Source organism: Capra hircus, chromosome 13 (assembly GCF_001704415.2).
Source record: "Capra hircus breed San Clemente chromosome 13, ASM170441v1, whole genome shotgun sequence".
Taxonomy (NCBI): Eukaryota; Metazoa; Chordata; class Mammalia; order Artiodactyla; family Bovidae; genus Capra; species Capra hircus.
Window position 1 is genome coordinate 35,911,432 of NC_030820.1, and position 13,198 is coordinate 35,924,629.

At 39.6% G+C, this 13,198-nt stretch overlaps 1 protein-coding gene across 1 annotated transcript in view; it reads left to right on the plus strand.

Annotated features, from left to right (window-relative positions):
- MPP7 (membrane palmitoylated protein 7) overlaps window positions 1–4,044 on the plus strand; it is a 233,881-nt gene extending 229,837 nt beyond the window's left edge. The window contains exon 17 of the mRNA XM_018057215.1: window positions 1,165–4,044. Coding sequence (XP_017912704.1) covers window positions 1,165–1,344 — 180 coding nt within the window. The 3' untranslated portion in view covers window positions 1,345–4,044. The remainder of the gene's footprint in view (window positions 1–1,164) is intronic.

Genomic DNA, 13,198 nt, shown 5'->3' on the forward strand with positions numbered 1-13,198 from the left:
TTTGTACCAACATCATATATAGCATAATAAAAGAAAAAGCATCATTTGGGGGTATAGGACAAATAGACTCGTATTGTTCAATTTGTATTTCCTTTGACTGTTGTTAGAAATGGCACCTGAAACTTTCACAACATTGTTGATGGGCTATATTCCAATATAAAATAAAAGGTTTAAAAAAGAAATCACAGCTATGGTGGGTTAATGATTAGAATGACTGGCATGGTCTCTGTTTTTTGTTTTTAACCTTGAGACAGTGTATTATACTTTAGGATCAAGAGAATGGCAGAAGCATTTTTCCCCTCCCTCTTTTAAGTAACTCATCTTTAACCTTAGTCCATATTAATCTATAAACTCTTAATTGTGGGTATCAAATACACATGATGTTTTTGATTTCCAGTATTTTTAAAATATCTTTTTTTCAAAAGTGCTGACAGTATACAACCATACTAAGTAGGTACTGTTATATGATATTAATTACTCAGGGCTCTGGATTAACACTAAAATTAAAATCTCTGTTGTGAAAATCTTCTGTGACCTTGAGAAATCGACTCTGAAATGACTTCAGGATGTCACAGTATAAAGAATTATTGTATTATTTATTACAGTCTTTTACAATGTAAAGGTTTCTCAATGAAGATAATAAACGATAACATAGTCCAAAGATTTAACTCACATTTATGTATATGGTCTTGCTATATAACCAAATAAAATTTTTCCTGGTTTCAAAAATGTATGGAGGGCCCCTTACCCACTTGTACTGAAACAAAGAAGGAGATGGTATACATGTCCTTTCATAAATGTATCCAACTCTGAAAAAGTAGTTTTTCTTATACATTCCTTGCTATGAATAAATGTGGACATTGCAGGCAAAGCATTAGGATAAACACTTCTACTTTAATACTGAAACATCCCTGTAATGATACGTGACTAATTATCCTGAAAGGTGGGAGTTTTGACTCTTGTCAGAGCAGTTTTAGTTACAAGCAAATAGAGAATATTAGAAATTATGGCTTCTGAAGAATTTACAGTTAAAGAGGGTAATTTTCTTTCATGGCTGAGGTGAAATAGTGAACACAGAACAGCATTAGATAAACCAGTTGTGTGATAACTGCACTGATGTGATGGAACTGCCTGGTTAACCAATTCTATTTAATACTTTTGTAGGAAGATGACTTCCAAGAAATGATTAAATCTGCCCAGATAATGGAGAGTCAGTATGGTCATCTTTTTGACAAAACTATAGTAAATGATGATCTTGCTGTGGCCTTCAATGAGCTGAAAACAACTTTTGACAAATTGGAGACAGATACTCATTGGGTTCCAGTGAGCTGGTTACATTCATAACTAAGGGAAGTTTTCATAATTATCTTTTTTTTGTAGAGTGCATGATTAAATCAGTTACCATTTTGGTGGTAGGGTTTTTTTTAATCTATATCACTGTTAGAGATGTGCAATCTTGGTTAAAATTGAATGTTGGTTTTGTATCTTTTTATAGTCTTATTTCAAACACAGTGTTTGAGTATAAGATCCAGAATTAAAATGTGCACAGTACTGTATTCTGAGCAGAGCTTTGAACCGTCTGGCTGTCTTGAGTACAAAGCTCCACCTCCAAGAGGAGGTGGAACTTTTTATAGAAAGTCTTAGCTAGAGTATACACATGGGCATCCAGTGCTTCTGCTGGTTTCAGATGTGGTCACTGCCTTTGCCGTTTGCATGTTAGCCACTGAGGATGATAAGTTTACAGCTTTGAGCAGCTCCAGACAAGACAGCTTAGGTGTACTTTGGGTGGATCATCATAGATGGACCTGGACTGGCAGTAAGGTGGAGTCCTCTTAACTATCTTAAAAGTGCAACATTTTCTCTTACATAGACACAGTATAGTCACAGTGTGTGCACTCAAGAATCTCTCTTTAAAGGAATTACTGAAAATCTGTCTTAGCGAGTGGCCTTCGTGTTATAGTTTGAGAAGGCTTTGTGAGTACATATACTAGTGACTCAATAAATGTTTAATAAGGGAGGGTAGGCTTTGAAAATTATTACATATGAAACTAAAAACCTTTCCTTGTTAGAATGGTGATTACATACCCAAAAGCACTGATTACAAAGGACAATTTATAAATTCTCAGACATTTCTTTCTGGACTCACTAGAAATTCTGGAGCCAGTTATCTGACTTTGCATTTTCCCAGTAGATTACAAGAATGAATCCTATTCTAAATGTAGGTTTTACATGTTACTGATACAGTTAAAAGAAAATGTGGCCATTTCCCCAAATATGTGCAGTTGATTACCATATTTAAATTTCACTATAAATTGTATTTTAGAAAACTGTTCATGTAATGTTAACTTATTTCTTTGTCATCAAAATATTTCTTTACATTGGCCAGATACCATCCTAATCTTGCTGTTTTTAAAGAAGTTTAAGACTCTCATATTGTAAATAGGTAGATGGGATCTCTCATTTTTCTTTGATACTGCTGACCTTCAGCGAGTAAATTATACAGCTGAAAATCCTAGAAATGTGCATAGTTGTATAAGAGAATATGCTTCCCATTCTTGCATGCAGTAAGACTCTGCCAATTAGAGAATCATCGTATCTGTGACTTTTAAACAGAAAAAAAAAATATTTTTGTTGATTTCTAAAGAGAGTTTAGATGTCCTGTTTAAAGAAAAATACTGTAGTGAAATTTTATATATTTATGAAATATTTGAAAGGCATATTTTTTTAATTATCAAATGAGGCTATTCATAAAACAAATTGTATGTAAAGATGTCATTAATTTAAAATAGTTTTTTAAATCAGGGTCAACATTCCATGTAAATACTTTGACCTTTGTTTGTGCTCAGATCCACATGTGTGCTGTGTGCACATCTAATGGCGTGACTCACTGGTTCCCTTCATACATGTGAGATTTCATACCTGATACACACTCGCAGCTAAACACTTAGATAACCAATGTTACCTGACAACCTAATCCAAACAGCAAGTTCTAAGTTAATTAAGTAAACAGCAACCAATTCAGTTTAAAAAGAGGTTTGGGGTTGCCAAGTCTAATACTGAAGCCATACTTCATGGTTGTGTGGCTGGTCTAACAAGTCTCCTTGGATGGTTTGGATAATATTCTTTTTGAACACTGATCGAAATTTCCAGTACATTGCCTTTCTAGGAAATGAATTATAATTTAGGTAGTTCGAATTCTTTGTTCAGAAATAGAACATGGTTTGTTTTTGTTTTTTGCCTCAATTCTTTACTGTGGAGGTAGAGAGTATGTGATAACAATGGAGTCCCTTTCGGTGGTGGGGGTGGTAATGGAAGTGTTATAAAAATATAATTGTCCAATCTCTCTCCCTTTTTACACTAGAGCTGAAAAGTATTTTTTAAAGTAATGGAAAAGGGGCAATTCAGCAATTTGAAAACTCTTTCATCAGTAGTACACATATGTGGTCTTGCTAGTGACGTCTCCATAGCCACTTTGATGCTTAGAGATTCCATTCTCTTTAATTTTGTAAGGCTAGTAGCTCCATGGGCTTGGGGATAAATGTTGCAAAGGGCCCTCAGTCCTGTACTTGGTGTACCCCTGGCTCCCTCTTGAGGGAGGAGAGACTGGTTCTTTAGGCAGTCTGCTCTCAAGACAATGTCAGTCGCTATTTGAGAGAAAAGGAATATTTATTTTTTTAAGTCCAAATATTTAATATCCAAGATTAAGAAGATAACCCTGTATTCCCATCAATAACAAACTGGAATCTGTTTGCTTTTTCTTTTTTTAGGTGAAATTGAAATACCATTTTTTACCATTATTTTACTTACCAGTATAGACATTATTGATATCTTTAAGGCTGACCTTCCTGGTATCATGGTATCATGTAATGACTGAATGTATCTAAATTGTAATAATTTAAAATTGACAAGCATATAAAGCAAAACTATGTTGTTAAAAGTTTCCTGAAGATACAGATTTTTATTATTTATTTCCTTTTGACTAGAAAGAGTTTATAAATAAAAGGAATGGAAAACCTTTGAGCGTAATAAAGTATCTTCAAATTATATGTATACTTTCTTGAAGACTGCTCTTGCACTTGGAATCTCCTTCACTGTTTCTGATGGTAGAACCAGTTGTTTTTTTACTGACACCACGTGATTTGAACTGCTTCTGTCTAAAACAAAATTTCATATTGGTTTCAGACATTAATTGGTTTCATCAAAGTTGTTGGAGAGATGAAATCCACTAGCCTCAATCCTACTCAGTCCAGCCAATCAAAGATGTGGAGGAAAAAATGGGATGGTTGATCCCAGCCCTTCCACAGTTGAAACACCCTGCCCCTACTCCTCCCATCAGGAATGGAACATTACCCATGTCCTCTGCCTGAGTTGGAGGTGGAAGTGAAAGTGTTAGTCACTCAGTTGTGTCCAACTTTTGTGACCCCACGGACTGTAGCCCGCTAGGCTCCTCTGTCCATGGGATTCTCCAGGCAAGAATACTGGAGTGGGTTGCCATTTCCTCCTGCAGAGGATCTTCCTGACCCAGAGGTCGAGCCCGTGTCTCCTACATTGCAGGCAAATTTTTTTTATCATCATCTGAGCCTATGAAGACAAACTACCACCTCTTGCTGCTGCCACTGCTAAGTCGCTTCAGTCGTGTCCAACTCTGTGCAACCCCATAGATGGCAGCCCACGAGGCTCCCCCGTCCCTGGGATTCTCCAGGCAAGAACACTGGAGTAGGTTGCCATTTCCTTCTCCAATGCATAAAAGTGAAAAGTGAAAGTGAAAATGCTCAGTCTTGTCCAACCCTTAGTGACCCCATGGACTGCAGCCCACCAGGCTCTTCTGTCCATGGGATTTTCCAGGCAAGAGTACTGGAGTGGGGTGCCATTGCCACCTCTTACAGACAAGCTAATTAGCTTTGGCCTGGCTTCAGTGGTTGAGCCCATTAGCTCAGCCCTGTTTCCAGTGAGACATGACCTGTTAGGACCATGGGATCTGGAGCAATTTGTTAAGTTTGGCTTTGCCTATTATTAGTTTTTACTTTACTAGCATGTGAGATGAGTGCAATTGTGCAGTAGTTTGAGCATTTGTTGGCATTGCCTTTCTTTGGGATTGGAATGAAAACTGACCTTTTCCAGTCCTGTGGCCACTGCTGAGTTTTTCATATTTGCTGGCATATGGAGTGCAGCACTTTCACAGCATCATCTTTCAGGATTTCAAATAGCTCAACTGGAATTCCATCACTTCCACTAGCTTTGTTCGTAGTGATGTTTTCTAAGGCCCACTTGACTTCACATTCCAGGATGTCTGGCTCTAGGTGAGTGATTACACCATTGTGATTATCTTGGTTGTGAAGATCTTTTTTGTACAGTTCTTCTGTGTATTCTTGCCACCTTTTCTTAATAGCTTCTGCTTCTGTTAGGTCCCTACCATTTCTGTCCTTTATTGAGCCCATCTTTGCATGAAATGTTCCCTTGGTATCTCTAATTTTCTTGAAGAGATCTCTAGTCTTTCCCATTCTATTGTTTTCCTCTATTTCTTTGCATTGATCTCTGAGGAAGGCCTTCTTATCTCTCCTTGCTACTCTCTGGAACTCTGCATTCAAATTGGCATATCTTTCCTTTTCTCCTTTGCTTTTTGCTTCCTGTCTTTTCACAGCTATTTGTAAGGCCTCCTCAGACAGCCATTTTGCTTTTTTGCATTTCTTTTTCTCGGGGATGGTCTTGATTCCTGTTTGTTGAACAGTGTCACGAACCTCCATCCATAGTTCATCAGGCACTCTATCAGATCTAGTCCCTTAAATATGTTTGTCACTTCCACTGTATAGTCATAAGGGATTTGATTTAGGTCATCCCTGAATGGTCTAGGGGCTCCCCTGGTGGCTCAGAGGGTAAAGCGTCTGCCTGCAATGCAGGAGACCCAGGTTCAATCCCTGGGTCGGGAAGATCCCCTCGAGAAGGAAATGTCAACCCACTCCAGTATCCTTGCCTGGAGAATCCCATGGACAGAATAGCCTGGTGGGCTACAGTCCATGGGGTCACAAAGAGTCAGACACGACTGAGTGACTTCACTTTCACTTTGAATGGTCTAGTGGTTTTCTCCACTTTCTTTGATTTCAGTCTGAATTTGGCAATAAGGCGTTCATGATCCAAGCCACAGTCAGCTCCCAGTCTGATTTTGGTGGTCCTCAACAGGAAAGTGAACCAAGTTTTATCTTTAGCCATTGATAGGGAATATATCTGATATCAACTGAAAGAAGTGTCCCTTAACTGTGTTCATGCCCCTTCCTAGACTGCTACACCTTTCCAGATGCTTGCTCACTTGCACTTAGTTATCTGGAGGGCAAGGAATATTGCACTTTTATAACAGCTCTTATTCACATATACCTACATGGGCTACATCATCAAACATCTGTGGGATTTATATACAGTTTCATTTAATCCTCATAACTACATTATACGGTAGTAGTACCTTATATGGAAGTATAGTGCCTTATATAGAAGTGTGGGCTTATGTGCCTTGCCCAAGGTAACAGGGGTGACGAGTAAGGATCGGGGTTCAATTGTGGTCAGGCTCCTCCAACACCAGGATGATTTCACTGCACTGCTTGCTGGTGTTGCTATACCTTGAGCCAATTCTGGAAATAGGTGAGATTTGGTAATTAGGAGTGATTATTCATCCTTTTTATGCATAGGCAATTTACAGAGAGTTTTCTCAGAACACTGTTGCTTTAGTCAGATAGCTCTTGATTCCTCTATGCCTCTATTGTGGGCTAATCTTCAAACAGCCTGGTGTGCTGCAGTTCATGGGGTTGCAGAGAGTCAGACATGACTGAGAGACTGAACTGAACTTCAAACAATGACTATTATCAAAAGCATACAAAAAAGTTAGCATAATATGCAATTTTTCTGTTTTGTCTGAATCCTAGTCCTTAATGATGGAGCATGATTTGTCTAATCAGTTGTGATAATCTCCTCTCTGACAGGATTGATCTGAGTTGGTCCAGCCACTTGATTCCAGGTAATGTCTGTCAGAGGAACTGTGAGTTGAGTTGTGTCCTTGGTTGAAGCAAACACCTGCATGAGGTTAAAATCCTCTATGCTCCTGCCCCCATTCCTCCTGTTTGAGATGCTTCTATTACATTGTGGTGCTTAACAAGATGACAGCCAGAATCCTAACCCTAAATCAATGGATGAAAAAGGTCAATCTATAGATGAGTGAGTAAAAAAAAGAAAAGATCCTAAATCCATAACGTCACTGAGCTGTTGAAAAAATCTTTGGGACCTCTTTCCTCTAATTACTGAATAAACAATGTTTTTTTTAATGTATTTTTAATTGAAGGATAATTTCTTTATAATGTTGTGTTGGTTTCTGCCATGCAACACCATGAATCAGCCACAAGTATACATATGGCTTCTCACTCTGAAACCTCCCTCACACCCCCCACCTGACCCCTCTAGGCTGTTACAGAGGACCAGGTTGAGTTCCCTGTGTTATTCAACAACTTAAAATGAAAAGACAACCCTCAGGATGGGAGAAAATAATTGCAAATGAAACTGACAAAGGATTAGTCTTCAAAATATATAAGCATATCATTAAGCTCAATATCAGACAAACATGAAGCTCAATATCAGAAAAACAAATAACCCAATGAAAAAAACTGGCAGAAGACCTAAACAGACATTTCTCCAAAGAAGACATGCAGATGGCCAACAGACACATGAAAAAATGCTCAACACAGCTCATTATTAGCAGAATGCAAATCAAGACAATGTTATTTTATGCCCTGTTGGTGGGGATGTAAATTGGTATAGCCACTATGGAAATCGGTAGGGGGGTTGTTCCTCAAAAAAATGAAAATTGAGCTACCATATGAGCCAGCAGTCCCACTCCTGGGCATATATCTGAAGGAAATGAAATCACTATTTTTAAAAGAGATCTGCACCCCGACTTTCCACATGCACTGCAAGATTATTCACAGCAGCTGAGACAAGGAAACAACATGTCCATCAACAGATGAATGAAGAATCTAGGGGATGTACATATACACATTCACATACACGTCAAAATGAGTGTTATTCAATGGTAAAAAAATAGGTAAATTCTGCCTTTTGTGACAACATGGATGTATCTTGAAGGCATTATTCTAAGTAAAATAAGTCAGAGAAAGACAAATAAATATATGTGGTGCTAGAGAAGACTCTTGAGAGTCCTTTGGACAGAAAGGAGATCAAACCAGTCTATCCTAAAGGAAATCAACCATGAATATTCATTGGAGGGACTGATGCTGAAGCTGAAGCTCCAATACTTTGGCCGTCTGATGCAAAGGGCTGACTCACTGGAAAAGACCCTGAAAGACTGAAGGTAGGAGAAGGGGGTGGCAGAGGATGAGATGGTTGGATGACATCACTGACTCAATGGATGTGAGTTTAAGCAAACTCACAGAGATAGTGAAGGACAGGGAAGCCTGGTGCACTGCAGAGAGTTGCAGAGAGTTGGATCCAACTGAGCGACTGAACAACAATCACTTGTATAAGGCATCTACAAGAGCTGAACTCAGAAAGTAGAATGGTAGTTACCAGGGGTTGGATGGAAAAGGCGGGGTGTTGGTCAGAAGGCACAAGCTTCCAGGTATGAGATGAGTAAGTTCTGGGGATGTGACGGCATGGTGACTATTGTTAACAACACTGTATTACATGCTTGAAAGTAGCTAGAAGAGTAGATCTTAAATGTTATTAACATGCACACACAAGGTAATTAGGTGATGGAAGTGTTAAATAACTTTATTGTGGTAATCATTTCACCATATATACATATATCAAACCATCACACTGTACATGTTAAACTTATACAACTTTATGTTAATTATATCAAAACTAGAGAAGATGTTCTCTTAAAAAGTGTTACTATTAGGTTGCTGTTTGCTTGCTGCTGGAAGCATTCCTAATGGAAAGCAGTATCCATGACCACCCAGGCCACTCCCAGTGTCTGCATCACTTACCAAAAATGTCACTTGTCCTGCAATGAAGCATTGAACCTTAAAACATTCTGTAACCTGTAGCATAAAATAAAGCAAGAGACTCCATTTACATTTTATTTTGCTTGTGTTCCACTTTTTTTTTCTTTCCTCCACAATGTAACATTTAAGTTTGGGGAAAGTTGTTCTGTGTTTTGGGATTTACAAATTGATCATGGTTGTGAATCTACAATTTTGGCAAAGTGATATCTGTGATTAAATTTGACCTGGGCACTAGTAATACCTGAAAGTATTTGTCATGAAAAAGTTCCATTGGTCATGCCCCTGCCCTGTGCCAGGTACTCTGCTTGTTAGTAGTAGGTGACCTGTTTGTGATCATCAGCTCCACTTAAACAGATAAAGGACCTAAATAGAAATGTTTAAATAACAGTGGCTACAAAACAATATAATTACATGCTAATGAAAGCTATATAGCTTAAAGTAATAACTGAGGAAAATATACTGCTCTAAGGAACCTAGAAGATACCAAAATAGCTGAGGATGGAAGAAAGAAGGATGAAAACAAACATGCTTAAATATTAGTTAAAATATTTTAGGTATTTGAAGGCAATTATTTGTGGAATTGAAAGTAAATGCAAAGAGGAATCAGACAAAATGAGAAGACAAAAAAAGACCAAATGGGTCTCATTACAGACTTAAATGGCGTAAACTCATGTAGTAAAGAGACCATTTTTCAACTACATCAAAAATGGACATCAACCATATTCTTTAAGAAGAGAAAGATTTAAAGAGGATTGGCAAAAATGTGCAAATGCAAGGCAGAAGGAAACAGAGTCGAAGACATGATAATAATATCAAAATTGAGGTCAATGCTTGGGGCAAAAAGTCATTCTTTAGTAATCTGTGGTATAAGCCAAAAAAGGAAGTGTTAAAGACATAGAGTAAAACCTTGAGGAGTGCAGTCAATAAAACCACATTATTTGGTCATCTTTAAAACACTTCTCTTAGACCTCAAAAAGAAGTGATTATAGAAGGTCCATATAGGGACTTCCCTGGTGGCCTAGTGGTTAAGAATCTACCTTCCAATGCAGGAGATATGGGTTTGATCCTTGTCAGGGAACTAAGACACCACATGCTACAGGGCAACTAAGCCCACATGCCACAATGAAGACCCAGCTCAGCCCCCCACAAAATTTCATTTATCACAACGCCTCAGCTGATCTCATAGCCATGGAAAGAATGTTTTTTCCTGCAAACAGATGACACCTTCGGTTCAAGAGTCACACTGAGAATTTACGAAACCCAATCCTAAAGCAAGCCACAAGAAAAGCCTCATTAAATTCCAAAATATTTAAGTACTTCAAATCACATCTAATGACTACAGTCCAATAGAACTTAAAGTGAATAACCAGTAGACACCAAAACAGAACTCTAAGAAAAACTCAAACAACAACAGAACATCCTGATCATGGAGGAATTAAAAATAAAACTGTAGATTATTCGGAGAATAACAATGTAACTATCAGAATCTATGGACTAGGACTGAAAAACTGAGCTCAGGAAAACTTGTTGCCTTAAAAGCTTTTCAAGGGGAAAAAAATAAAAATAAACACTGGCTCAAGCAACTCGGGAAAGAATAACATGAGTGGTATTTTGGCTAGGTTATAATATACACTGACTTTTCCAGGAATGCGCTACCATGTAAATCAAAGGAAGACTGTACTTCAAGTTTCCTTCACTATTTTGGAACATCATGTCACTAATGGCAATAGCACTCGTGGTGTCAGAGTCTCCTGCATGGCGTGTCTGGACACACCCATGCCACAGTGTGTGAACCTACCCTGTGCGCGGATCATTGCTGTCTTCGGAGGACTGCTGCTTGAGCGTTTATATCTCACAGTGTGAACTATTTTATTCTCCATTGCTTTCCTTTTCTTTCTCCCTTTTATTATAAGGGGGTTCCATTGTATTATTTTATTTTACTGCACCATGTGCCAAGTGGGGTTTTAGTTCCCTGACCAGGGATTGAACCTGGGCCCCCTGCAGTGGAAGCACAGATTCTTGACCACTAGACCACCAGGGAAGCTTCTGGGACAAAATCTCTTATAGACAAGGAACAGTGAGTATGATAGGGAGTGATTACTGCTGCTTCAGACAGATGGTCACATAGATCCCATTTATGTTGCAGACTTTGAGCTAGCTGTTTTAAAAATGTTTGGGAACGCATGTAAGAATTAAAGATTTTAAAATTTAAAAAAAATAAACATTTAAAAAAATATGTTTTGATATGATTAATATGTAACTGAGCATCAAGTTACACTGAAATTTGGCTACAATATTAGAAGGTATCTATTGTTTGCACTTGGCTTCCCTGGTGGCTCAGTGGTAAAGAATTTGCCTGCAATGCAGGAGATTCAGGAGACGTGGGTTCTCCTGGGTCAGGAAGATCCCTGGAGGAGGAAATGGCAACCCACCCCAGTATTCTTGCCTGAGGAATCCCATGGATAGAGGAGGGCTATGGTCCATGGGGTCTCAAATAGATACAAGTGAGCGTGCACGGACACACACACACACACACACATTTTGAGTATCAAGTAGTATCCTTGAGTATACTGCTGCTACGAATAGGCTTTTGCAGAAGAAAACAGTTTTACAGTTTAAAATATTTTCCAAAACTAGGTAATGGAATTTATAAGAGAAGAGACATTATTACAGACCTAAATACTAAAAGATCATAGACTCTCCCAGAACACAATTTTAACAGCATAAGATTTGAGAATAATCTTGAGACATGGCAGGTAAATCTAAAAAGAAGGAGATCAAGATGGCAGAGTGGGAGGACAGACTCACCTCCCCCCACCCCGAACACCCCCAAAGTACATGTACATGTGGAGCAATTCTCACTGAAAACTAACTGGAGACAGGCAGAAACACTCCTGTACAACCAAAGCTGTAAGAAAATCCACGCGGAATTAGGTGGGAAGGGAAGTGATCAGACTGAGACTTTGTGCTCCTGGGAGGGGACACAGAAGATGGGGGTTACGTGGGTGGAGATTCTCCCTGAAATGAGGGCTTCGAGCCACATATTCTGCACCCCAGCCCCTGAGGTCTGACACTGGAAAGACGAGTCACCTCAGCTGGCTTGAAAATCAGTGGGACTAACAGGAGGGCTGTAAGAAACCTAGAGTCTGCCTGTGAAGAGAGGGCACAGACTTGCCTACTCCTGAAACGAAGTGGAGAAAGACTGCAACTGCACAGGACTCTAGCCAGTTTCCCCCAGCAAATCTGTAGCATGCCCCAGCCTGAGCCAAGTGCCCATGCAGGCCCCATTTGCCCTGTGGCACGGCTCCACACTAGCATGAGAGCTGGAATGGCTGAGGGGGTTGCTCAGGGAGGGGACGGCTGGAGTTGGCTTGCGCCTGGAATGGCATCTGAACGGGGCAGGGACAACCATTACTGGTGTTCAGAGAGAGGCCCAGGACTCTGGGGCCAGGACTGGCACTGTCCATACACCAAGCACTCACTCCAGCCCCTTCTTGCTCCAGCACTACTTCTCTGGGGCAAAGGTGCTGATGCTAGGAGGCAGGAGGATACACACATTGGATGGAACAGAGTCATCTCTGACCAGACCCTCAGGACTTCCATTCCAGCAACTTAGGACCTGAGCAACCCTGCAGTAGGGGAGGTTGGTCACTGACCAGAGGAGAAGCACTGGCACACATGCCTGGCTAGTACGGCTCTTGCTCCTACCAAGGTAATAGGTGCCAGCACACCCGGAAGAAAGCGTGACTGGTGCTCACCTCTTCCAGCTGACCCACCAAAGCTACAGGGCACCTGCAGACTATACAGGGACACTCCCATATGGGCACATCCCTTCAAGGCGGGAAGAGGTAACTATCTCACTTTAACTCATACAGAGAAAGATAAGCAAAATGAGAAGACAGAAGGATTTGTTTCAATTGAAACAATAAGGAAAACCTAACCAAGCAGAAATACATAATTTACCAGATACAGAGTTCAAAGCATCAGCAGTAAGGCGGCTAACTCAATTACGGAAAAGAATAGATGAACACAGTGAAAACTTTAGCAAGGAACTAGAAAATGTAAAAAAGGACCAGTCATAAAGGAAGAATAGAATAGGAGGAATTAATAATAGACTAGGTGATAGAGATCCTGATAGACAGTGGACTAGGTGGAAACACCCTGATGCTGAGAAAGATTGAAGGCCGGAGGAGAAG